This window comes from Glycine max, chromosome 15, assembly GCF_000004515.6.
Source record: "Glycine max cultivar Williams 82 chromosome 15, Glycine_max_v4.0, whole genome shotgun sequence".
In the NCBI taxonomy this organism is placed as follows: domain Eukaryota; kingdom Viridiplantae; phylum Streptophyta; class Magnoliopsida; order Fabales; family Fabaceae; genus Glycine; species Glycine max.
Window position 1 is genome coordinate 33,811,222 of NC_038251.2, and position 27,856 is coordinate 33,839,077.

General features: G+C 39.5%; 1 protein-coding gene across 2 annotated transcripts; it reads left to right on the forward strand.

The window, feature by feature from the left end:
* The first annotated feature begins 627 nt into the window (after positions 1 to 627).
* On the forward strand, positions 628 to 27,800 carry LOC100803169 (SH2 domain-containing protein A). Of its 2 annotated transcripts, XM_006597922.3 has the most exons (12): positions 630 to 947; positions 1,297 to 1,488; positions 1,870 to 2,079; positions 2,217 to 2,306; positions 2,764 to 2,841; positions 2,938 to 3,102; positions 5,724 to 6,086; positions 6,830 to 7,113; positions 25,621 to 25,783; positions 26,164 to 26,513; positions 27,418 to 27,495; positions 27,589 to 27,800. In XM_006597922.3, exons 1-12 carry the CDS (start codon positions 801 to 803, stop codon positions 27,605 to 27,607), a joined length of 2,139 nt encoding a protein of 712 aa, XP_006597985.1. In that variant the 5' UTR covers positions 630 to 800; the 3' UTR covers positions 27,608 to 27,800. The 2 variants fall into 2 exon arrangements, with proteins under 2 accessions (XP_006597986.1, XP_006597985.1); XM_006597923.3 differs by lacking the exons at positions 27,418 to 27,495; positions 27,589 to 27,800 and adding an exon at positions 26,606 to 27,009 and having other exon boundaries at positions 628 to 947.
* Positions 27,801 to 27,856: the final 56 nt, after the last annotated feature.

The following is a 27,856-nucleotide window of genomic DNA, read 5'->3' on the forward strand; positions in this document are numbered from 1 at the left end:
GAACCCTTCTTCCGGAATTGTTCCGGAAGAACTACTTCTTCTGGAAAGTATCCGGAAGAGGTGTTCCGAGAGACTTCCGGAAGAAGTGTTCTTCCGGAAGACGTTTAGTTACTTCCGGAAGAACACTTCTTTCGGAAACTTTCCGGAACAGGTTCTTTCGAAACTTCCGGAAGAACCCCTAACGGGTCTTCCGGAAGCCTCCGCCGTGAGCCATTTTCCCCATTTTTTCCGGCGTCTCCTGCTCTCGTTTTCTACCCTAAGGTTCCGCTAACCTAAGGTTCTTCTAACCTACCCTAAATGCTACAATTATAGTGCATAATAAAAGCAAAGGGAAGGTTAGGGACAGGTTAGGGACACCTACCTCGAACGGAAATGGCGTCCAACCGAAAGAAGCAGCAGCTGGGCTCGCGGTGGAGGAGAAGGCTCGCGGAAGAGGGAAGAAAAGCAGAAGCAAGAAGAAGAGGCTTAGTGATTCCGGGAGAGGAGAGGGAAAACTTTTTAAATGTTTTAAACTTTTTTAATGAAGGGTAAAATGGTAGTTTCAATAAATTGCTGGGTGCACCAGCAATATTGCTGGGTGCACCTAGCATTTCCCAAATGATAATGATGATAAATGATGATGATTGGTCAGCGTAGAGGCTTCACCTGCACCTCCAAGCAGAGAGCACAGACCGAAACGCCCCAGCAAACCGTTAGTTTCACAGCCGGCAACACACGAAACGAAAGGAACCAACCACCCACAGGCCAAAGCACAAACCCCACACTTCTCCTAAGTCCTAACCCCCGAGAGAGAGAGAGAAATGGATACTGATGCAGTGGGAAGCGAAGGGTACTCTCCGCTGAAGGAATTAAGACTGGAAATTGAAGTAAAGGAGGGAACTTTCTCTCTCTGCTTTTGGCTTTATTTGACGAGTTCCACTACATTCCCTGTTACCATTATCCAACAGGTAAAATGAATAGTGGCTTCCCTTCATTGTGGGTTTTTGTGCTAGTGGGGGATTAAGGTTTTCTTGAACCTTCTTGATCAATCTTGGACACTTAGTTTATTTTTCTTTGTTCTGCAATTGGGATACTCTTGTATAGTCTCGTAGAATTTCCTATGCTATCCTATGTGCGAATTTGGCGTGAGAAACTTGTAAATTCTGAAGTTGGCTCTCTGTTTTCACTGCCACCGTACATTAATTTGTATGGTTTTTGGTAATTATTGGGCTACAGGAATTCGCGTGGTTGTTATGGCTCAAGTTGGTTTTATTTAATCATTGAATAGACTGATAAATAAATTAATTGGCCTTGCAGGTTTTCTCTGATATCTCCGAAAGTGCTCCTTTTCTTGTTATTGATGATAATAAGAGAATCCATATGTTACCAGTTCTTCTCTTACATGAAGAAGCTCCTGAAACTGGCAATATAAATTCCTGGACAGAAGTTCCACATGCAACTGTTGATTTTGAGTTTCTTTTGGAAAAATGGGTTCATGTTGGATGTGAGGTATCTTATATAATTGCTTGAGGATTATCTTTTGTCAATTCTATTAATGTTTCTTTGCTTATGACTTTCACTTAACTGAGATGTCATATGTACTATGCTCCTACAAACAACTTATTTTACAATAAGGCACCAAAAGTGTGTATTCTTTGTATGGCATTGATATTTCTTATTTGCTTGCTGGAATGTATGAATTAGGGTAAATAATAGAGGTGAAACAGAAAAACAAATTCCTTCTAGTATGATTTTACCTTCCCGGAAAGAACTTGGTAGCAAACAATGAAGCACTTCACTTGCTGCTACTAGTAGAGTCTACTTCTGTCCTTTCCTTTATACTTTTTAACTTTATTAATTGGAGTATGAGATGACTATCTTCTTGTGCAGGTTTGTCCAGATCATATCCAGCTTCAGATTAATGGAGAGATTGTAGGAGAAAAGTCTTTGTGTTCCTTATTAAATAAGGAATCGGGTTCAAGTCATTTGAAGAAATTAACTTTGGCAAATGTTGGTGGAGATGGAAAAAGTGTGCAGGGTTATGTGCACAATTTTGAAATATTTCCTATTATTACTTCTATTAAAGATTGTCATTTAAAGGTGATTCTGTGATTGTATTTTTTGTTCTTTAAAGTCCACAGTAGCTTCTCATTTCTTTGTACATCTTCTTTGTTTATAAGAATCATAAAAGACTTCATTAGTTCCTTTGTTGACAACTCTATATTACTTGGTGCCAGTGCCCTCCTCTGAAGTTATCAATTGATGAATCGTCTGTCTCTGAGATTGAAGAAGAAAGTGATGGTGTTTGGGGCATTGTTGGAGGCAAGGTAAGAAATATGTTTTTAATCTTATTTTATGCATTCTTTTTTGTTGTTGTCATAAATCATAAAGAGAAAGTTCCTGATTAAGCAATGCGTTTTCTGTTGGAGTTTAATTTTGGATATAGATATATATATGATGCAGGTTATGGTTGACATTTTAAAGGTGCATTTAAACCAACCTTATATGTGCCAGTCTGCGGTGTTAAGAGTTAAGCCAAACTTTTTAGTTACCATGAAATCAAATGTGAACAAACAAAATAGATGAAGTAGAGGGGGAAGCTAACTACTGCAGTTTTAGTATTTGCAGACATATTATTTCCACTTCTGAAAATGCGATTATTGATGTTTACTCTTTTCTTTCCTATGGTGATCCTTTTGAGAATGCACAAATTAATTCCAGTGTTAACTTTTCCTTTTGGTTAAAACTTTAATGTCAACTTTGCCTTTGCATAATTTGGCCCAGGCATCTTGTCGTAGGAACTTCTCTTTGGATGTTGTTCTATCCGATGCTTTTGGACAGCCTGTAGATAAGGAGAATGAGGTTTATAATCCTGGCTTTTATTCTGGGCAAGTTAATGCTCTCTCGGACAGGAGTTAGGATTTGTAATATTCACATTATCATTGTTGGCTGTTGCAGGTTTTTGCTTCACTTTTGTATGCCGACACGGGGGCACCAGTGGAGAATACAGCCGATGATGAAGCACCCCTTTTAGCTAGTTATGATGGAATAGAATTTTCCTCTTGTGAAAGACCAAGTAAGCTTTTGCTGGGACGTGCTTCATTTAAGCTCAAAATATCTCAGGTAATGATACCAAATATGAATATTAGCTTATGCTATCTCCTCGAATTTAATGTTTTCCAGCTGCTTGCCCAGCTGTACTTGATAACTCTCGTTAAATTTTAGTTGGAAGACATGATTGCCTATGTTATGGGCAATGGACAAACCATTCATACTTCTATACCATTACCATAATTTTAAAATTGCCTTTATTTTTCCTTGTGTATGTATAACAGACATAGGCAGCAGATTCATGCAGAAAATAAAAAAAAAAAATCCTGAAGAATGTAATAAGGAAGCAATAACATATTTGAAAGTTTTATCAAATGGTGGACATTGCAGAATGGTGTGGCGGATTTTGAACACAAAGCCGTTAGAGGAGCATGGCATGGTGGCATATGGCAGCTGCAATGTGTGTGGAAAAGGAATAAGCCTATAATAGAAAGAGTGTGCTGGGAAAAGGATTAGTTGGCCAGACAATGTGACAGCCAAGCTAGTAGACATTAGACAGTCTATTAGTTCATAAATAGGCATGCTTGTTAGAACTTAGAAGGGTCATAGTTAAGAGAATTGGGGTTCTTGGTCAGTTAGAGACTTGTGTAGGACAGAAAGTCAGGATCTCAAAAACACATCTGGCAGCGTTGTATGATAGCAGTCTGCATCTTGGGTACCGGACTTTGTTCCTGTTCATTCTTAGTAATACAATTCAAAGATTGGCTAAGATAGGTTAGTGGCTTCCCTTCATTTGAGCAGAACAGCTCCCTCTCATCACAACCTTTGTTTGATGCATTAGTCTCTACCGCAAACTGTTCAGAAAAATCGGGGACACCCAATATTGCAAAGCTGTCAGCTGCTCTCTAGGTTTCATAAACCTCTTGGGCAGCTTGAGACCATCAGAATTTAGGTTAAATAAAGACTTAAAATGTCACAGCCAAGCCCCTCAGTTGGCTTTTTGCCTGAAGCCTGCTGTGTCTTATTTTTTAAGTGTAATACACTGATTACACTTTTTCATTCTCATGTTCATTCTCAGTCATGAAACTCTACACTCTTCAATCTTCACACTCTCATGCCCTCTTCCAGACATCTCCGGTGAGTCTCCAGCATGTCTCAAGTGATGGCAGTCTTCCTGTGTTTTTTTTCCCTCTCCTTGTTTTTTTACATTTTTTCTCCCATTTCCCTGTCTATTCTTTCTCTTCCTCTCCCTATCCATTTTTTGTTTTTACTAATCATACACTGTTTCTTTTAACAACAAAAAGGTGATTAGATATTGCAAGAATTAAGTGATATCACAGATTTCCATATTTGAGGAATCAGCCATTTGATTTATTTTGTTTTAAAAATAAGATATCCATTATTATCTGTTTTTATTTGTTTTGTTTAATTATGCTATCATTCTTTGATTCAAGGAGTAGACTTTAATGTAATCTTTCAATTTAAGCAGTACTTTACTGCTGAATAAATACAAAAGTTTTCCTATTAATTTCTACTGGTACTATTCTCTTAACAAAAAGATTTCTAGACATACTCTATGGACTGTAGAGTCTAGTGTCTTCTTCTATGTTTTATACAAATCCTACTGTCTCCTTTTTTATTTTCATTATTCTTTGTTTTATTTACAAACAATTTTTTTTCTTTCTAATCATACTGTTTTTTTCTCAAAAATTGGTGAATTATATGTTTCCTGTTCTTCATACTGTTTTTTATTCGCAGTTTTTTAGTATACTTTATGTGTGTGTGTTACGTAATGATTTTTATCTCCATCATATTTAAACTATTATATAGAGATACAACTATTCACAGAAATAAGGTTACAACAAAAACCCCATTCTCTGATATTAACAATTGTAAAATTTCTACTATAGAGAGTTGTTATTTGTTTTTGAGATGTCTAATGTGTGAGTCAATTTTTTTGTTTCGATGTTTGGTGCAACACAATGAGGCACGGTTCTCAAGGTGAATCAGTGCAACTATGATCTCATATATGTGCTTTGCCAAGGTCCTTTCTGTCAATAATTTATGGTTGGCTTGAATATTTTTTGGGTCCCTGATAAATTAGCAAATTTTGTTTTAGGTTCCTCAAATTTTTGTGTTGAATTTTATTTTTGGTCCTTGATATTTTGTTTTAGTATTAGCAAATTTTGTTGAGTCTTGAGGTGACATTTTTTTTTGTAGGGACTAATAACAAATGATCTACATACTATATGGGCAAAAACAAAAAAAATAGATATATTTGAAGGACTAAAACAAAATAATAAGGACCAACATCAAAATTTTTGTTTTATTAGGGACCCAAAACAAAATTTGTTAATTTGTCAGGGACCTAAAACATATTTTAGCCTTTATGGTTTTCTCTATAATGAATAAGTTTTCGTTGGAAATTTAGAAAAACAGTAGAGATCTTGAGGTGATTATAATATGATATAGTAAAATATTATAATTATTCATATCACTCTGTCTCACCTTGATTGACATGGTAGTACTTGTCATTTAATGTCAATTTCGGTGTCATAATAACATTTAAGCATGTTCTCAGATTCATGTTGGAGTAGTATGCTCGAATTACTCTGCTCTCTGTCTGATATTTTTGTACTTATAATTACAATCCAATATTCATTGGCTCTGTGTAACTATTTTTCCGTTGCCAGCTTTCATCCAAGTGTGACAACAGGTTGTTCCTCATCAGCTTTTGTGTTCCAAAACTAGGAAATTATCCTTTTCTTGAGGCATATTCCCGTCCAATTCGATGCATCTCCAGAAGCCGTAACACAAGAGTGTCCACTCTGGTGTGGAAAAGGTCAACTGCTCTTCATTGCCATAGTTTATCTCAATCTTCAGCTATGGACGATAGATCCTTGGACCTTCAGCATTCCAGTCATGAAGCACAAGCCAATCCACTGATGAAGCGGTTTAGACTTGGTCAAGATAAGACATCTGTATCAGTGAAGGCTGACCCCACCATAGAGCAACCTGATGAAGAATGTAATTCTCATGTTCGGACTGCTAACCAGGTGACTACCTGTTTTATTTTTCAATCTTATTTTATTATGTATATGTAAGTAAAAGAGAAAACAGAAAATGATACTTGCTATGTACATGGATGGCCTACCTAGTAGGTTATAGCTTTTATGGCTATTATACAAAACATGATACCACAGACGCCACAGGTTGATGCAATCACCATTGATAAAATTTAAATATCAATTTTTCCAGAAGCTTTTTAAGACATTGGGTTCATATATTATTTTATAGTTTTAGTGTACATGTCTAGAGTTTTTAGATGATTTTTTTTCTCTCTAATACCCCACCTCATGTGAATACCAAAGTATTGACAAAGCACAGACCAATTTAAACCTGCTAAGATTTAATTAACGTAAGTAAGAGGCAGTAAAGATCAAAGCCCTGTGCACTTGCTCAAGCATTCTTTGATATTGTATCAAGTAGCTGACTATCTTTGATGTTTAAATCTTAAACATTAAGGAAAATGCCTTGAAATGGTTTTGATTTATATCCAACACTGAATATGTTCTCTCGAAGGCCAATTTGGTATTGTCAGGTGGATGATGTTCTAACCTATTTCTTAAGATTTTAATGATACTGGTGTAACCTGGACTTATTCTTTTGTCTATGTGTGGTTCATCTATGTGAGCCTTTGTTAATTTTTCCTCAAATTATTTTTTTAAGATTTGTCTTAAGTAGGCCCTCTTTGCTGTCGTTCTCTTTTAACTGGCACTGCAAACTTAATTGTCATTAGGTTGAGAATGGGTTTCCAACAAGCTTGGATGGAAGGTCAGCAAACTTTATTGAAGCAGAAGATTCTCCATCTGATTCAGAGAGTATAGGGGAGGGGAAGTCACCTCTAAATAGTATGGCAAGTAGAAGAAATCCAATATCTGATATGACCATTTTCAAATACTGCCTTGCAAGCTTGGCTGAGAGATCTCTCATGCTTAAGGAAATTGCTACCTTTGCTTCTGGCAAAGAAATTTCCGAGTTGGCTAATCACGTGTCACTCTATTCAGGATGTTCACACCATGGGTGAGTGATTTTTCTTGCAGCGATTATATAATTGCGTTAGTTCTCTTTTAAGGGATGGTAGCTGGGTATAGTTGTTTGTAACTAGAAAGATTGTAACAAGAATCAAAGATATTTATGGATAATTATTTTTCAAATTAGATATAATTATAAATTCCAAGCTTAAACTGTGTTGTCCTTACTGGTACTGTATATGATAACAGTCAACGACTGTTACTGGTTTAGCGAAGATTTAGAGAATGATTGTGAAAGCAGAAAAATTATTTCATTCCCACTGAATCAGTACAACAGTTTTGGCATTTATACAGGTAGGTTAGTTAAAACTGCCCTAACTAACTCAAGGCTCATGAAAGCTGTCAGATGACAGTTGTCAAACTGGCTCACTTAGACTAGCTAAAGCCCAAGAGATGTAGTAATAGACTGATCTCAATACAATATTCAAACTCCTCCCCACAAACTCAAGGTGGGTGAGAAGAGACAGGCTAAGAAACAGAAAAGGTGTGGGAGAAAGAGGTTTAGTGAGGACATCAGCCCACTAATCCTGCTAGGATAAAGAGATAAAGCACAATGGTGCAGTTGTTGGATTGTGTGTCAGCCAAACAGAGGCAAGACGGAGCCAAACAACAACGAAATAGGGGTTGTTAGAGAAAGGAGGATGATGGGCATGGTCTCTAGATGGTGTTTCACACCGAAAATGGTATTTGGTTAATTGGTGTGTAGATACAATAGCCAAAACAACCAAATAGTGCAAAACGAAGCCAAAACAGGTTTGCCGGTGAAGAAGCAGCTTGACAGGGAGGTTGTCGGAGGATGAGTCGCGTGGAAAACAGTGTCATGCACTGATCTGGCGTCGGCACGCAAGTGACATGTGCCTGAGTGTGGCGGCGGGTGTAAAGGCACACGGCGGTGAGGTTGCTGGTGTTGGGTTTGCCAGAGGGAGACACTTCTGGTCATCTAGGCACATCGACGAAAAGGCAGCGCGGTGGTGGTGTAATAGTGCTCGCAGCGGTCACAGTGCTATTCGCTAGGGATAGTAGGTTCAATGTGGAGCACAATATTCGTTATTCCTAAGTCAAGGATAACCTAAGCTCTGATACCATATAACAATATTTTACTATAATCTTGTGTATCAAGTAGATCACACCTCATGAAATTTATAATATGGAAAAAAGAATCAGTATAGATTACAAGATTAATCAATACTGATTAATAGGAAATAGAATATTCTAATAATAAATACAATATCAAGAATAATATCAAAACATATATTTCATAGTTCCTAACCATTGGTCCGACCTACTAGATAGTAAGAAAAGATTGGTTCCTAACAATTTACAGGGCGTTGTCTGGCTGGCTGGAAAAGAGGTGTGCAAGGGCATGTGTCAACTCTGATGGAGGTGCGGTAGGTGACATTGTATAGATCGCGACGGGCGATCCAAACCGTGGGTTCACCTGTTGGAATGATGGTCAAACGTCGGCGGTGGCTGGAGCTTCGGCGATAGTGGTCGAAGGTAAGCACTGATGAAAAGGCGTTGGTAAGTCTGCCAAACAAGGGCAAAGAAACCACACAGTGCTGTTTACCGTGAAGAGGGGCTGCATGAAAAAATAAAACAAAGGAAAAACCAATAAAATGCAAAAAATAAGGCTCGACAAATGAAATTGTCTCGATACAACTTGAAGGGATTGGCCTTTGTGCACCTCGGTGCTGGGAGCTTGTCATCGGAATCAGAGGCTGAAAATGTGGTTGGACGCGCCGATTTGAGGCATGGACTGGTGGTGTTTGGTGTAACAAAAATCATGAACATGGGTGCATGTCAAACACCAGTTAAGAAGGCGATGGCTAGAAACGAACAGATTGTCCTCTTACGAGTTGAACGATGGGGACTCTGGCTAGAAAGTTTGGTGAAGGTCCGACAATGGACGATAGTCGTCGTGGTGGTCGCTGGAAAAGGTCAAAAACGTTGCCGAACTGCAAAACAGATGAAAAGGATTGCTGAAAAGGAGAAAAGGTCATCAATGAGCAAAAAGGCTCACTGAAATGCTAAAACAGGTTGCCACAAAGCAAAAAGGGTCACCTATGATCTTCGAATCTTTCGATCAAAATCATGGAAAACGACTCCCAATCTAAATCTGGGTTCTTTTGGCTCCAAATGTTGAACCAATGCATTGTAGCACCCTCCATGCTCACGAATGATTTTCAATTTTTGTTTCTCTTGCTAATTTTGCTTCATCATTATTGGTTTCTTCTCCACCACAAAATGTTTGGTTCTTTATTACTGAACCTTCTTTACTTTTGTTTTCTAATTTCAAGAATTTCAATGTGTCAATGCCACATTCAAAACTGCTACCCTTTAAATTAGTTCCCCCTTCTATGCTTCTATCAAAGGTGGGTAGTTCCACCTTTCTTGTCCAAGAACTAGCCTCTGCTTCATTGCATCTGACCCACTTCCCACCATGCTATTTTTGTTTTGCTGAGTGGCATGGGAATCAACTTCTTCATTCAATATCTTGGCATGACATGTGTTTCAGATTTGAAATGTTGGTCCTTTCTTTCAAGAACTCTGGGGAAATGTCCTTTTTTTCAATGTGGGTTTCCATCTCAATTTGCTCCTCTTTCTTCAAGATACTCAATCTTTAAAAGACATGGTTACCATAGTGATTTTCAATTCTTTTGATTAAACCTGTGGAAAATGACTCCTAATCTAAATCTGGGTTCTTTTGGCTCCAAATGTAGAACCAATGCATTGCAACACCTTCCATGCTCATGAATGCATATTGTAGCTTATGGAATGAACGGATTTCTTGTACCTCTGAATTTTCAGCCCTAGCAATCCAACCAATTGGGTCTTCCCCCACGAATGCTGGCAGCTCCCCCTTGGCCCAAATTTGTGCTTTCGAATCTCCAACCCCGGCTCTCCCTCAAATATCTGGCAGGTCGGACCAATTGTTGGAAACTAAGAATTAAAATGATGAAGAAAAGAATGAATTTTACTGAATAGCAAGAGAGGAACAAAAAATAGGAGAGAAAACTCCTCCAAGGATTTTCCCTTCACAAAGGATTTCTCCTTTCACAAAGAGCTAATGCTTAATTTACAATGACAACAATTCTCCTCCTCTCCTATCCTTCTTCCCCTATTTATATCTAATAAACCCCTCTAACTAACTAATTATCTCATTAATAGTCTAACTATCTTAACTAACTTTCCCTTCTCCTTATATCCTAATAGATCCTAAGTTGGAACATGCACAACTTGAGTTTGCTTTTGAACAACATTTATGCGAACAAATAGGTCAGTTTCCTTATGCGTGGAGTCAAAAAACAAATGCCAAGCTTAGTGAGAAGTGTCAAAGTCCTAAGAATTTCACTTGTTCTTTACAGGACCACAACGAGACTAGATTAGGACCCAAGTAAATGGCATCACCTAAAGTGGACCTGCAATCATCTGGATTAGTGGCCCAATTAGCTTCATAGTAAGCATGAAGAGAGAAGTAGAGGGCACCACTAGAAATAACTGAAGACCAAAGTGAATAGTCCTTTGAGATAGCAAAGAATTCAACTGGTTTTGCCATTAACTGGGAAAATTTATTTACTACATAGCTGATCTCAGGTTGTGTAATGGTTTCATACTGCAACGCACCCACCACAGATGTATAAAAGGTGGGAACAGGTAAAAGGTCAGACCCTTCCTTGGTTAATTTGCAACCAGACACCATAGGAGAGGAGATAGACTTGGCTTCATGCATATTAGTCTTGTCTAAAAAATCCCAACTTTTTTTTTTTTGGGTGAAAACCAAACCCTTAGGTTGGGGGGTCTATTGGATGCATGTTTGAGCCTAACTCATTCCTACAAAACTGCCTTGTAAGGTAAGGATTGGTCCCCACTGATATACTTTATCCAAACACCATCTCTAGCCAATGTGGGACTTCAACACACCCCTTTTTGTCCATAGCTACCTAGGGGTGACCACAATCAAGGTAGCTTTCTAACACTCCCCCTCCTCCTCACACCCAAGACTATCCGCCTAGAGTGTGTTTAGCCTACAGCGTGGTAAAGACAGGGGTTCACCAAATGGATCTATGATAGGCTCTGATAATTACAACATGGATTATGAGCCTAACTCAACCCTACAACACTAGCCTGTAAGGTGAGGTTTACTCCTTGTCAGAAGATAATTTTCTAATTTTATTGATAGAAGAGTATGTGCTCTTAAATAGAATACAAGGTAATCTAAAAAAGGAAACTCCTAAACTAATGGTCATCATTGTACCCACTGTCATTTCCAATAATTAAGGGTCAATGATTCATGGTCATAAATACAAAATATGCAGCTATCGGAGTATGTAAATACATAACTGTGTAAACAGTTTTGTTTCATAATTGTAAGGGCAGTTAGCTCTTGCTAACTGCACCCATCTAGTATTAGACAGTAGTGTATATGTTGTAAGAGCTGAGTTTTCACTAAACTGCTCCCAAGTAGTTACATTTTATTAGAGGTAGTTAGAGTTAGTTTACATTCTGTTAAAAGTTAGTTAGAGTTAGTTGTGGTTAGTTTCTCAAGTCAGAACTCTTTAAGAATATGAGACTCTTTTTTAGATAATATCTCACATAGACATTTTGTAATGCAGTGATGATACAAGTTATCTAGGTTTATGATGGATGGTAGAGAGAGAGAGAGAGAAACACTGGGGGGGAGAGAGATAGGCATAGGATCAGCTATCCAATAACAGAGAGACAGAGAGTGAGCCTCAGGGAGAATCTTCGACGGGTACACCCAAGGAACAGAGACAGAAACCAACAATCCGCCATTTCAAACTGGAGGGACCATAAGGATATATCATCCTTTTACTTCACCCGATTTTCAGATGAAATTACAGAGGAGCTGTGGTACCATTTCAAGAAGTGGGGTGATGTGAAGGAAATTTTCATACCCACTCGAAGAAATTCCAATGGAAGGAGGTATGGATTCGTCAGATTCAAATGGGTAGATGATACTCACCTTTTGGCAAAACAGTTGGATAGGATCATCATTAGAGGGATGAAGCTCTACGTTAACATACCAAGGTATGGTCGAGAGAAGACAAGAAAAGGGGTTGTAGAAAAGAAAGCACAAAATTAGGCAGACAAGAACCAAAACATCGTGGATAGAGCTCCAAAACAATACCACACTAACCCGGGATCATATGTTGCGGCATTGAAAAGAAATATCAGACCTTTGGGACAAAGCATGCATCAAAATATCCAAAGATATGAAACCTCCAAATCCTTAGTTATTCTTGACATAGGCCCCGAAGACCACAACTGGGTGAAGGATGCGTGGGTAGGGAGGTTGAAAAACCCAGCCATGTTCGGCAGATTGGAGGACGAAATACTATGGGAGACATGAATGGATATATCACCCAAGTACATTGGGGATGACCTAGTCCTACTACTTGGACTCAATGACGCGGGAGCAGAGCAACTCATCAATGGCAATCAACAAGGAGGTGCATCCCTGTTTTACTCAATGGAGAAATGGAGCCCAACCTTACGCACTGGATCCAGGTTAACATGGGTCTAGGTTTGGGGTATTCCGCTTTAGGCTTGGGCAATGAAATATATCTAGTAGATCGTAGCAGCTATGGGGGAAATGGTGGATATGGACGATGACGCGGAAGATAAAAGGAGGTTAGACAGGGTTAGGGTGCTTGTAAAGACCCCGAGGACTCCAACGATCAAGCACACCGTTGAGGTTTACATCGGAGACGAACGCTTTAATGTGTTTATCGTGGAGGAATGCGGCGGCGACAGTCATGACTGCCGGAGAAGTCGATGTAGCTTTTGTGAATCGTCGGAGGAGATTGACTCCAATGAAAGCTACAATGGGAGCATTTCCCCGAGGTCGATAAACACTCTCGGGATTCGACGATCAAGCACACCGTTGAGGTTTACATCGGAGACGAACGCTTTAATGTGTTTATCGTGGAGGAATGCGGCGGCGACAGTCATGACTGTCGGAGAAGTCGATGTAGCTTTTGTGAATCGTCGGAGGAGATTGACTTCGATGAAAGCTACAATGGGAGCATTACCCCGAGGTCGATAAACACTCTTGGGATGGAGGACGAAGGGCACGTCGCAGTGGTGCTGGTGACCGCACAACCCCGCTCGTTGGCAGACTCACCCAACGACGATGCTGAGGACCGAGGAACAAAACTATTACCCAGCAGTATTCGTGACCACCATTCCACACCGGGTAAAGCAAGCATCCCGCGAGTGCAAGGTAGCAGATGCCAGGTCACATCATGCAAACAGACGATGCCTGCAGTGCCACAACCAATGGTCACCTGCCACCGTGATATGCTAACCAAATGCGGAAAACAGCAGGGTATTGGAAGCGCCACCCTTGAAGAAATGCTGGAGCCGAATCATGAAAAAGGAAAAAAGTGTTTTGGGAGAAAGCTGTGAGGAGAAAAAGGCTCGAGGGACACCAGGAAGGGAGACACGTGATATGGCAGCAATGGGTGATGTGGCGTGGCAGAAACCCACACCACAAATGATGCACGTGACCAAACTGGGGATGATTTTTTAAAATATCGAAATACACATGTGTCATCATCTGAAACAACAACGTGGGAGAAGGGAGAAAGTAGCCTTGCGGGTAGGACAGGGCCCAATAAAAGAATGGGGCCTTCTAATTACACCCCCACACAGGACATACAACCTTTGGGCCTATCCTCGAAAAACAGCAAAGGTGGATTGGAAAGCGCATGCAAGGTCTTTTCCAGACAGAGGTGGTTCAAAAAGAAAAAATACATGGGCCAGAATTCTCCTAAAACAATGACAGAAACAGGAACGAGTAGTTTGCAAGGCCAGCACCTTCAGGATGAAATACAGCAGGGGAATGCTTCCAATATTAACTGTGACTCTACGACAAGGTCAGCAATACAAGTTGAAGACCCAGAAGAAATTATGGAAACACAATGCATTCAACAGGCAACTAACATTTGGAGTATGGCTAAGCACCTTGGGGCTACATGAGGAGATGATCAACACTTAATCATTCAGAAAATAAAAGAAATGGAGAAAAGAGATAAGACGGAAGCAGAGAGGTTGGGAGTCAGTAGCAGTTGCCCATGAATATCATATCATACAATGTCACGGGATTAGGGAGGGGGGTAAAGTGGGCAGCCATTCGAAGATTGATCAAGATGGAGAATGTTGACATGATATGTTTACAGGAGTCAAAGAAGGAGGTGATTGACAAAGCCATGTGCCAAACATTGTGGGGAGATGATGAGGTTTATTGGGAAATGCAACCAGCTATTAACATAGTAGGAGGCATCCTATGCTTATGGAGTGAAAATTCATTTAAGTTACATAGGAGAGTCATCGGCAATGGTTTTATTCTTCTGGTAGGGGAGTGGATCAAGGAAGCACAGCCAATCAATATAGTTACAATATATTCCCCTTGTGATCTTCAAAATAAAAGGTCACTGTGGGAGCAAGTCAAGCAACTGAAAAACACAATATCTGGGGAATTGTAGTGCATCCTAGGCAATTTCAACAGCATAAGGGATCCAGCAGAAAGATTTGGCACCTGTCAAAGGGACCCAGGGACCAACAGCATCAAAGAATTCAATGAATGGATAGATGATTTAGATGTTGTTGAGCCACCATGGATGGGAAGAAAATTCACCTGGTTCAGACCAAATGGGACATCTAGGAGTAAGCTTGATATATTTTTTATGTCTCCGGAATGGCTTGATAGATGGCCTACAAGCACTCAGATTACTTTACCTAGGACTTTCTCAGACCATTGCCCAATCATGCTTAGGTCAACAACTGTTGACTGTGGTCCTAAACCATTTAGGATTTTAGACCGCTGGTTGTCAGACACTTCTTTCAAGGAAACAGTTCACAACTACTGGTCATCTAGTTAGCAACCTGGTTGGGGGGGCTACGTTCTCAAAGAAAAAATAAAGAGACTCACATTTTTATTTTATTTTTTGCTCAGCAAAAGTAATATTTGTATTAAATGAGTACCAGTGGTACTAAGCATTACAATAAATGATGACAAGCATTAGGTTCCAAATCAGACTTGATGTAGTCTAGATAGGAATCGAAGCCTGAAATCAGAATTACATAAGGAATACACAATATTGTAACGTGAAATCCTCCACTAGCACATAAAACCTAATCGAAGATTGCTTGACCAGTGGTTATAGCTTGTCCCAAAGTCCTTCTCAAAGTTACGAAGCCAAGTCCAAAGTAGAAAGACTGCATCATCCATGATCTTGTTAACATTTAATGTGACGTTGGAAAAGAAAATCTTATTCCGATGCTGCCATATAGACCATGTTAGAGCTATCCACCAACACTTCCACCTGTTGACCTTGACAACCTCAACCACTCCGAATATGTGTTGCAGGAAATGATGTTTTGGGCTTTGCGGGAGAGGACCCACGCTATTCACCCAAGACATGGATTCCCACCGTATGCAGAGAATATCACCAGCCTCAACCTGTTCCTGAGATTTTGTTTTCTACTCTGAACGAATTCACATTCCATATGCAGAGAATACCACCAGCTGAATTAGATGAGGGGTATGATTCCCACCCAATCTCAGATCCCCCCCATAATGCTGCACACATGGACTTCTCCACCATCTCCTTTTTTGTTTCTTGAAGACACAACATGTCTATATGTTGTTCAATGACCATCCTTCGAATTGCTGGCCATATAACCCCCCTCCCTAACCCTCTTACATTATATGATATAATGTTCATTGGGTCAGCCTCTTGATCCCCACTCTAGCTGCCTCACTGACATCTCTTTTTTCCATTTCCGCAATCTGCTGCACATAATTCTTTTGTGAAATTCCATAGTAACCCCCAAATCTGTAACCATGTTCCAGATGTTTTATGCTTCTTGACTGATAATTTCTGCTTGAGTTTCTCTGTCGGGACTTGATTTGGGGGGGACTTGTTGATGCTGCAATATGTTATTTAATTGGCTCTCTGATTGATTTTTATTTAAGTGGTCCTTTGCTTGAGTTTCTTTACGATTTTCTGCTTTTTGTGTGGCAGACCGCGGCCCATATGCATCACTCCCATGGCCTAATTTCTTTTTGCCTACCCCTTTTCGATAATACACTAGGCAGGGGCTAAATTGGGCTGATATAAGGCTGTTTGGGCTTGCCTTGTAGGGGTAAGCTATTTTAGTGGGGGTGTGGTTAGCATTACCCTTTTCCACTCCTCTCTCCACCTGTCCATCACGTGGCTCCTCCCTAACAGGTTTAAATCTGCCTATGTCTTCAACGTTCACATCTGCCCCCATCTTTCCATTTCCATGAAATTTCTCTCTGCTGTCCTCATTGGCACCCTTCCCGTTGTGCTCTTTCTCCCCCTTTTTGTGCAAGTCTGTTTGTACTAGCACTACCTCATCCCTACGGTACAACTGTGCAACATCCTCAGCGGACTGGTCACTGTCAGTTTGTGTGCGTGCCCAACGGGTAATAGCCATGTCCTCCAGTTCCGGTCCGTCACCCGACCCAATGGTCCTCTTCCCTGAAACCGCTTCCTCCGAGGCCAGGTTTAAGCTGTCAGCAAGCTTTTCCGGTGACCGTTGTGCCGGAGTGGTCTCCCGTTGCTGCTGATGGGCACCAATATTCACTGTCACGCCGTCCTCTGAAGGTCTCTCCGACAGTGGTTGCTCTGCGTCGTGCAGGCTGGTTTGTGCCTCCATTCCCTCGCCGCAAGCTAGCTTGTTTTTTACCTCCGTCGTCCGTGCTTCCCTCGCTACGGCCGGGTGTTCTCCATCGTTCTCTTCCCCCGACACAGTGACACCTCCGCTCGGTTCCCCTGAGGCCACCATTCTATTTTGCGGGCGCATGCAGTTCCACCATGTCGGCAAGCTATCTCCCCGTGAAATTTCAGCTTCGCTTTCCTCTGAGCAAATATCCTCCAAAGAGCTATAATCGTTCCATCGCTGGCGTCGGCAATTGACACATGATTTCTCGCTATCCTCCACTATGTGTACCGCATATACTTCTCCTTGAATCTGTACATTCACAGTGTGTTGTATGAGTGGCTTCCATGGTGTTTTGATTAAGACCCTCGCCATATCCAGCTTCCTTAGTTCCTCTACATCTTCATCAGCGTCCATCATATCGCCGATAGAAGACACTATCTGCTTGATGTGATGTATGTCCCATGCTATCAGCGGTATTCCCCAACAATGCATCCATGTCAGTCTATAAGCAGGCCTTAGCTGTGGATCCCATTTCTGTAATGAATAAAACATTTCTCCCCATCCTCCATCTTCGTCCTCCATCACTCGCTTAGCCTATTCTTCTGTGAGACCAGGGAGCAACACCATATCGTCCCCGATATACTTCGGACATATGTTTTCTCCGATATCCCATGACATTTCATCCTCTAGCCTATCGAAGAGGGCCAAGTTTTTTAATCTCCCCACCCAAGCCCCTTTGAGCCATTGTTGTCCTGCCGCCGATATGTCAAGGATCAGTGATGACCTTGAGCTATGACAAATGAGTTCCTCCTTATGTGGTATTCTTCTCTATTCTGTTTTCTGCATCTGCCTCCTCACTACCTCCGCGTACGACCCTTGATAAATGCTCGCCTTTGTTCCTGGTTTTGTGCTCAGGTTCACATTTCTGCTCCCCTCTAGATACTGTTTTCCTTCAGCTCTTCCCCTGGCAGCTATATCTGAACTTCCTCTATTTGGTCTCCCAAATTTAGGAGTGTTGACATACATCTTTAGCCCTCCAAATACCATACTGTCTAGCTTCTTTTCAACATGGTGAGCATCTTGCACCCCTTTGAATCTTACAACCCCATATCTTTTTCCATATCTGTTTCTTTTCGGTGATATGAAAATCTCCCTCACATCTCCCACCTGCTTGAAGTGGCTCCACTGATCTTTTTCCGTTGTGTCTTCAGGGAACCTAGTGAAGTAGAACGAAGTTACATCCTTGTGTTCTCTCCAATTAGCTCATAGGTAGCTGTGATGATAACCATTCCTTTTCCGATCGATGTTCAGACGAGGACCCTCTGTCGTTCTCTCTTTGCCTCTCTCTCTCCTCTCTCTCCTACTCCTAACTCTCACCCACCCACAGTCTCTCTCTCTACTGTTTCTCTCTCCTCTCATGTCTCTCTGTTTTGATAATAGCGTAAACAGCTCTAAGATGATTTTCTTTGGGATTATACATGAACTGACTTATCACTCCTACTGCATGAGCTGTGTCTGGCTTGGTATGAGACAAATAGATTAGCTTTCCAACCAGTTTTTGGTAGGATTCTCTGTCCACGGTTGCATCTTCAACATATTCACTCAGTCTGTGATTCTGCTCAATAGGAGTTTCTACTGGTTTGCATCCCAATTTACCAGTTTCAGATAATAAATCCAGCACATATTTCTGTTGGGAGATGAAAATACCATGACGAGAATGTGCCACTTCAAAGTCAAGAAAGCATTTTAATCTGCCTAGCTCTTTAATCTCAAACTCTCTTATCAAACACCCTTTTAGGACGTCTGTTCCTGCTTGGTCATTCCCTGTTTCAACATATCATCCACGCAGACAATTATTGCAGTAACTCCCCTTGAAGCTGAATGCTTAATGAACAAAGTGTGATCTCCTTAACTTTGTTTATACCTCATTGCCTTCGTCACTGTAGCAAACCTGCCAAACCAGCCCTAGGGGACTGTTTCAATCCATAGAGAGCATTCCTTAGCTTACAAACCTTTCCTTTCTCAAAGCTAAACCCAGGTGGGACCTCCATGTAAGTTTCTTCTTCATGTTTGCCATGTAGGAAAGCATTCTTGACATCAAATTGCTGCAAACTCCATCCATAGTTAGATGCTAAGGATAACAATATTCTAATAGTATTCATTTTTGCAATAGGATAAAAAGTCTCAAGGTAGTCAATCCCATATGTTTGAGTATACCCCTTATACCTTTCTAGTGTCCCATTTGCCTTATATTTAACAGTGAATACCCAGTTACAGCCAACAAGTTTCTTTTCTTTAGGAAGTTCTACCAACTCCCAAGTTTCATTTTTCTCTAGTGCATCCATTTCAACTTTCATAGCTTCTCCCCACTCTTTGCTATCTAGTGTTTCATTAACAGTTTTTGGGGTAGTGATAGTGTTTAAATGAGTAAGAAAACTTCTATGATTGCTAGACAGTTTATCATAGGACATGAAGTGAGACAATGGATACCTTGGCCACTGTGTACATGTTCAAACTCCCTTCCTTATTGCAATCGGAAAATCCTCAGCATTAGTGGCATATTCTGCTCCTCCAAAACAATCCCATCAGTTTCAGTTTCAGGGGGAGTATATTCTGCTCTTTCAAGACAGTCTTATTAGTTTTAGTTTCAGGTATTAGTTCTAAATTTGGAACTTGTTCAGGTTGGATAATAGGTTTTGCCCTTTGTGTGTAAACTTGTAGTGGACAGGCAGCTCTTGGAGTCTGTGTTCCGATTGTCTTTGGACTCACAGCAGGGGTGTGTGTATAGAACTGGAAGAAATGTGAATAAGACTTGACTCAAGTATATTGGATTCGCTTAGGGAGATGAATGAAAGATTGTTGAACAAATCATCCTTATCTTCCATGCATGAGTTCTCCCCCCGAAGATAAGGTTGGGAAAAAAACCTTCAATTTCAGCAAAAGTGTCATCAATAGACACAAAGACCAAAATTGTGGCAGGATGATAACACTTGTATCCCTTTTGGGTAGGGGAGTAACCAACAAATATGCATTTGATAGCTCGGGGATCAAGTTTTCCTTGATGAGGAGAATGAACGTGGACAAAGGACACACCCAAAGATTATAGGAACAAGGTTATTTGAAGTTTTAAAGTGTGGATAAAACTTGGAGAACAGTTGAATGGGGCTGCTGTTTTGAAGAGGCTGAGAGGGTAAATGATTAACCAAGTAGGCAACAGTAAGGACAGCCTCCCCCCAATACTGTTTTGGAACGTTTGTGTGGAATAAAGATACTCATGTAACAGCTAAAAGATGCCCAATTTTCCATTCAACCACCCCATTTTGTTGTAGGGTGTGGACACATGATGATTCATGAATAATTCAATGTTCATTGAAGAAGGAAGACAATGTTTGGTTAAAATAATCTTTGGCATTATCAGAACGGAATCGTTTGATGACTGTCCCAAACTGATTTCTTATTATCTAAAAAAAAATTGGAATATCTGATTGACTTCGCTTTTCTGTTTCAAGAGATACACCCAAGATATCCAAGTAAAATCATCAATAAAAATGACAAACCAGCGAGCCTTGGATATATTTGGAATGTTGGATGGACTCCAAACATTACTATGTACCAAGGAAAGCTAACATGTTTTTGTTTTGCAAATTCACAATCATCACAATGAAACACTCCTATGTCTAGTCCTTGAAACAAGCTAGGAAACATACTTTTTAGAGTACTAAATGAAGGGTGGCCTAAATGATAGTGACAACCAGATGTCTTTATTGTGGGAAGGAAGTGACTTTGACAGCAAAGACAATGGAAGTTGACCCTTAGTACTACATGTCCCATGAGCTTCCTCAAGAAGGTAGAGCCCATTTTCCTCCATAGCAAGTCCAATCATCTTCCCCATTCCCTAATCCTGAAATTTGCAAAGTGTGCGAGAGAATGTCACTAAACATTGTAAATCCATTTTAAGTTTATGAATAGAAACTAGTTTGGCAGATAATTTGGGCACATGTAAAACACCTCTCAAAATTAAATCCTAACTTAGGAGAATGTCTCCCTTTCCAGCAATTGTAATAAATGTGTCATCTGCATTTGCAAGTTTTTTATTGTTGGGACAAGGTTTATATGAGATAAATTCAGTAGAGGAATGGGTCATGTGATCTATAGCTCCAGAATCAACAACCCGTCCCTTGTGTAGTAGATTGTAGAACGCTAAGAGCATAGGCTTGGGAAGTACCTAAGAATGCCAAGGAAGAACTACTTGTGTTTGTGGGTTTGACTAAAGTCTCTAGGAATTCCCTCAAATTTTTAATTTCTTATGTATTGTAATCTGTAAGGGGTCTAGAAGGATTGCCCACTGCAACACCTGACTGAGCCAGGTGAACTTGTGCTGGTTCTCCTCGTTGAGTACCTTTGGTGGTCCAATTTCGGTTCTGATTTGGAGGCTTACCATGAAGTTTCCAGCATCAGTCTTGGGTGTGTCTTGGCTTCTTACAAAAGGTACACCATAGATCAATCTTGGGGGCTACACCTTCAGGTTGACTGGTTTGCCATTGATCAATCTTCTTTCCCTTTTTTGCAATTAAGGTAGAACTTTCAGTGGATTGAGGCTCCATCATCACCCCCCTACATGTTTCTTTTGCCCAGAAGGAAGCCATGGTTTCATTGAGTGAGGATAACTCCTTTCCTAGCACTTGAATTCTTACAGGATCAAACTCACTATTTAGCCCTATCAAGAACTTATAGATTTTGTCCTTTTCCTTGTAACGTTTGAGTAAATCAACATCTTCTATGCATTTTGCTTCTAATTGTTCATAATGGTATAACTCCAACCCAAGATTCTACAAAATCTAGGCTTACTCACTAACGGATCGGTCTCCTTGTTTGGTAGTCGCGATCTTCATCTTAATTTTATAAATTTGAGCAGCATCACCAACCTTGGAATAGTTTTCTTTACAGCTCTCCCACACATCCTTGGCGGTCTTCATGAACATGCAAGCATCACTCACCTTTGGCACCATGGAATTCCACAGCCACGACATCACTACTTCATCTGCTTCATCCCATGCACCAAGGTATTGTCTGTGGATTTTGGGGCATCTTTCCCAATAAGATGATTCAATTTGCCCTTCCCTTTTAGAAAGGTTTGGACAAAGTGAGACAATTTGAGGTAGTTTTTTGCCATTGAGACAAAGGCTGGGTTGAATATTTTGCAGCTTAATTGTGTCGGTATTTTCGGCTTGGGCGTGGTTATTGGCTGCTGCAGACATTCTTGGTTTTGTTGGGTGAGATTCATAGGCGTGGAGTGTGTTTTAGGGCAGAAAAAAAACTCAATATAGGTCGTCAAAGGGAGGGGGGAAAACAGTAATGTAGGCCACACAGCGAAAGAAAAAACGTGCGGCAATGCAGAGCACGAGTTTACACAGGCTCCCACAGATTTTGGAGTGTTGATATCGTGTCAAAGGATAATTTTCTAATTTTATTGATGGAAGAGCTTGTGCTCTTGAATAGAATACAAGGTAATCTACAAAAGGAAACTCCTAAACTAATGCTCATCATTGTACCCACAGTCAATTCCTACAATTAAGGGTCAATGATTCTTGATCATAAATACAAAATATGCAGCTAATCAAATCTCCTAGTTATGGGATTTAAATCCTATCTATAAAAGGAAATAAAATATACAATGGGATTCTGACACTCCTCGCTTATATACTTTATCTCTATACTATCTTTGACCAATGTGGGACTTCAACACTCCCTTTTTTGCCCACGGCTACTTGCCAACACACCCCTTGATACGAATCAACTTATATGATCATCTTGAAATCAAGCAAAGGAACTAGGAGGAACTTGACCCTAACTGCGACCTACCGGTTGAATCAAAGTTATCAAGAGGAACTTGACCCTGATCGCGACTTGTAGGTAGAACCAAAGTTATCAAGAAGCGTGATCCTAATCGTGACCTACCAGTAAAACCAACACTATAAAATTCTTAACCCAAGAACAAAAGTGAAGCTCTCACAATGGAGAAAACACTCATTTCATTAATATTCAACTTCAACTTCTTCTCCATTAGATGATTTCTTAATTATAGGAAAATAGAAAAAACAAGTAATAGAAAACAAATCCTAATCTCATATGACTAAAGATAAGATAAAATCCTAATAGAGGAAACAAAGCTTAATAAGATATGATCCACATCCTAATAAAGGAAATAAATCCAAAGATAAGACAAAACATATCCTAATCATATTAACTCTAAATCCTAAAATAAATGCTAAATCTAATGATATCTTGAATATCTTCAAGAATAATGAATGTCATATGCATTGTTTTAGTCAATGGGTCTTCCTTCCATTGCAAAGGATAATTGGGACTTGATAGGTTCATATCACCCTCTTTGTCAACAAGTACCTAGGGGTGACCACAGTCAAGGTGACTTTCCAACAGGTTCAAGCTTCAATACCCAAAAAATAGTCTAAATCACCATGTTGCTTGAGGGAACCAATGTAGAGGAGTTGCTTGGGACAATAATGTCATTCACATATACTAGGATATAGACAGCAAGATTATGAAGACGATAAACAAAGAGGGATGGGTCAGACTTGTTGGCTAAAAAGCCAAACTGAACAAGAGTGTCTTGAAGTCTTTCAAACCATTGTCTAGGGGGGCCTGCTTGAGGTCATACAAAGCTTTATTAAGCTTGCAAACTAGTGAGCGATCTGAGGATTCAAAGCCCAGAGGTTGTTGCATAGACATTGTCTCAGTTTATAGTCCATTTAAAAAGGCATTATTAATATCCAAATGGCACAGAGGCCACCTATTTGTGGGAGCCAAGGTGAGGATAACCTGGATGGTTTCTGGTTTGACCACAGTAGAAAACATCTTAGTAAAATCAAAGTCCAAAAATTTGATGAAAAACTTTGGCTTCGAGGCATGCCTTGTAGTGATAAACAAAACCATTAGCATTTTCTTTTATTCAATAAACCCACTTGCAACCTATAGCTTGTATATGAGGAAATGGTACAGGCGCCCAAGTTTTCTTGTGCAGCAAAGAATTATACTCATGTGTTACATGGCAGCATGCCATTGAGGATCCCGCAAGGCAAGTTTGGCACTCTTGGGATATGAATAAAGAATAAAGGAGAGATGCGACAGGGAATGATACCCTATTTAGAATGAGTTTGCATAGGGTGAGTGTGGGTAGGTACAGGTGGGTTAGCTTGAGAATAAAAGGATGTAGATGGGGGAGTGGAATGTTGAGAAGGTGAGGAGGAAGATGAGTTAGAAACAGTTTGAAAAGGAGGATTTGGTGACACAAGGAATTCTAGAGCTAGGCACAGTGATTGTGGGACTTGAGACAAGAGGTAAAGAGGCATTTGTTGTCATGCGAGAGGTGGAGTTTGATGGAAAAATGTAAGGTAGGGAAAATGATGTTCATTAATATAACAGTGTTTTACTATAACGTTGTGTGTTGTATCACACATGTTATTCTGATTTATAATGAATCAAGAGTACAATACTAGGAAACATATTAATGACTAATAATGAGTATAATCCTTAATTATCAATTGAGATATTTCCCTATTTATTGCGATCAAATCATATCTTTAACACCCCCCTCAAGCTGGAGCATATATGTCATTTGAGCCAAGCTTGTTATGGATGTTGTCAACATGAGAGCCCTTGCAGGATTTAGACTAGTGAGCATGTCAGCAAGTTGATCACTAGACTGACAAAGTCAGTGATGATTTCTCTTGAGGGCACTTTCTCTCACAAAGTGACAGCCAATCTCTACATGTTTAGTCCGTTCATGAAAGATCAGATTTGATGCAATAATAAACGATATCCCAAGTGTCTCCAAAATTTAGCTGTTGGAGAAGTTGCCCAAGTCATGTAATCTCGCACGCAGCTGCTGCCATAGCATGATACTCAGCTGCTGCTCTGGATCTAGCAATTGTTTTCTGCTTCTTGCTCCTCTAGGAGATCAAGTTCCCTCCAATGAGAGCATAATATCCAAAAGTGGACCTCCTATCTGATGTAATCCTTCCCAATCAGCATCAGAATAGCAGACAATTTTGGCATTGCCTTCATATATTAATGCGCGACCTGGTGCCTTCTTGAGGTATCGAAGGATACATATCACAGTATCCTGATGACTATCACATGGGGTATTTAGGAATTGACTAACCACATCGACTAACAGCCATATATATAAAAATGGGGGCAACTCTCATCCTAAGAGTTAGCTTTTGGGGTTTAGTTAGACTTAAACAAAAAATATAAGATTTTCAGGCATAAAAACCCTAGGTAGAGGAGCCCTTTGGGCTTTAACTGTAGACAATGCAAAGACCCACTTTTGCAATGTGCTGAAATACAACTTCTATTTATAAAACTTGGGGAGGGGGAGAGACAACAAGGATCCCTTAATTATAGAGTTTGTTATAACCATGTGAATGATTAACTATCCTAAAAGCTTAAACTATTAGGCGAAGACTAATGAATGGCTTTGTTACATTCTCAAACAATAGTTATAACATCTATAGCAACTTCACACCTGGACCTATTGCTTGGTTTCAGTTGATTAAAAGCTTAATGCAATAGTCTAATGCAAGTTGAATGTCCTGACAAATACATTCTTTTTTTGCTCCCTTCTATCCTAATTATTTGATTCTCAAAACAATATGTTTGTTTATTTTCTTAAAGATTTATTTAGTATAATTAATTATGTTTACTGCAATTACATAGCATGTGTCCTCCCTATTAACTACTATCTCTGTTTCTATATCAGAAACCAAATATTATTGGCCAAGAGATTGATAAAAGATGGAACTAATCTTTGGAAGGTGATGTCTCCAAACAATCACCACATTCCTTGGGAGAATGCAGTGTATGAGATTGAAGAGCAATTCATGAAGATTGCTTCTTGTTGTTCAAGATCTCTCTCACCTCAGGTTATATCTTTTATTTCTCAAATGAAAGTTACCGTTGTGTTTTATAAAAGCTACTAAATCTCTAAATATTTATTAATTTGTTTCGTGAAAGATACTTTGTTCGTAAATCATTTGGACAACTGGGAGAGTTGGGTAATACCATTACATTACAGAGGCAATAATACATTTGGTTTCTGGTTACTAATACAATAAAATGCCTTCAATACAATATTTTGTAAGTCTTACGTATTTAAGCCTATTCTTGCCATCATTAGAAATCTAAACAAATTATAGTAAACAGAAAGCAAAGAATACTATTTTGTAAGTCTTTGAGTTTTTGAAAGTATCAGAAGACTAGAAAAATAGCTTGTAGAATATCATAGTTTTTGCATTTATTGTAGGACCTAAATCTCCTGAGAAGGATTGCTGGATGTCAAGAGTACCTAACACAAGAGAACTTTGAGAAGTTGTGGTGTTGGTTGTACCCTGTGGCATTTATAATATCAAGGGACTGGATAAATCCTATCTGGAATTCCACATCACCTAAGTGGATAGAAGGATTCATAACTAAGGAGGAAGCAGAATCTTCACTTCAAGGTCCCACAGGATTTCAAGAACCTGGTACCTTTATACTCCGATTTCCTACCTCAAGAAGCTGGCCACACCCCGATGCTGGTAATCTAGTTGTATCCTATGTCGGCAATGACTACAAACTTCACCACAGGCTACTTTCTATGCATCATGTTTATGGGTAAGCTTTATTTCTTCTACATAGAATCGATTGCATAATGTGTACTTTGTAGGTCATTTCTAAGACTTGATCAAATTGATAATACTGAATAGGGAAGACAAGGGAGAGTTGAGGTCATCACGAAGGCCATTTAGGAGGGAGAGTTGAAGATTTGACCTTAAGAATTATATATATCTTTCACAAGTCTCTAATATGTCATAGACTGAGAAAATATAAATGGACCTTAACTTAAAAAATTATGCTTTGTCACCCTTTTGGCCATTTACAACTTCATATCAAATGATTAAATAACTTGATGACATTCAACTTAATCACAAAAAATGGGATGGCAAGGATAAAATTTTAACCGCCTGGTAACACCATGTGAAGTATAAATTCTCTCAAATGTTTAAGCTATTAGGTGAAGGCTGATTAATTGTTTTATATCTCCTACAACATTAATTGATCTGTAAATGACTGCTCATGCGATGAATCTGCTAATTTAATCCATCGCTTAGCATCTGCTTGTCCAATTGAGAACATCTTATAGGAATACATCTCATCATACAATTTTTTTTCTTGGCCCAACAGTTGCTAATTAAAATTAGAACACGCTCACGTACACACAGGATGTATCTAGTGAGAAATCTAATCAATACTAGAGAATTGCTAGCTACACACTATTGGAATTTTCATGAACGCTATAGAAAATTATGCATGTCACTTGATCATTAATTTAGAAAATGTAAATAATTTATATGTTACTGTTTATTTTTAAAAGATCAAATGACCATGATGAACTCGTGTCTTTCTCGAAGTTAGCTTTGTCATAAGATACGTATCCTATGTAAATTGTCACAAAGAAAGACAAACACTTTTAATATATACTATACTTTAACTAAAACAGCGATCACATTTCTTGTAGCTCTGGTGATAATAGAGTTGACGTGAAACCACTGCAAGATATGTTATTGGCAGAACCTGAGCTTTCTCGATTGGGAAGGTAATATATAAAGCAGTTTTCGTATTGTTTCATCTGTATTGAATGCTTAACATATCTCAAATTAGTGTATTTGATTCATGGGCGACTGTTCAGGATAATAAGAAGCCATTAGGCACACTAGAATTGTTGCAGAAGGTACCTCAACATCCAGTTAAAGTTGCTTTCAAGGTTGGCTTCGGTGGCAGTTGAATTATAATAGTATATTTTCCATTTTACTTGTATATTGTGTAAGGTAAGATTTTAGGCGTACAATTTTTAACATTAGTACCTAATGATCGTTATATAAAACATGCATTCTTATGTAACCACCACCAATCAACGCATCATCGCCCTTTTGTTGTTGAGTTGGTTTCAATAGGTA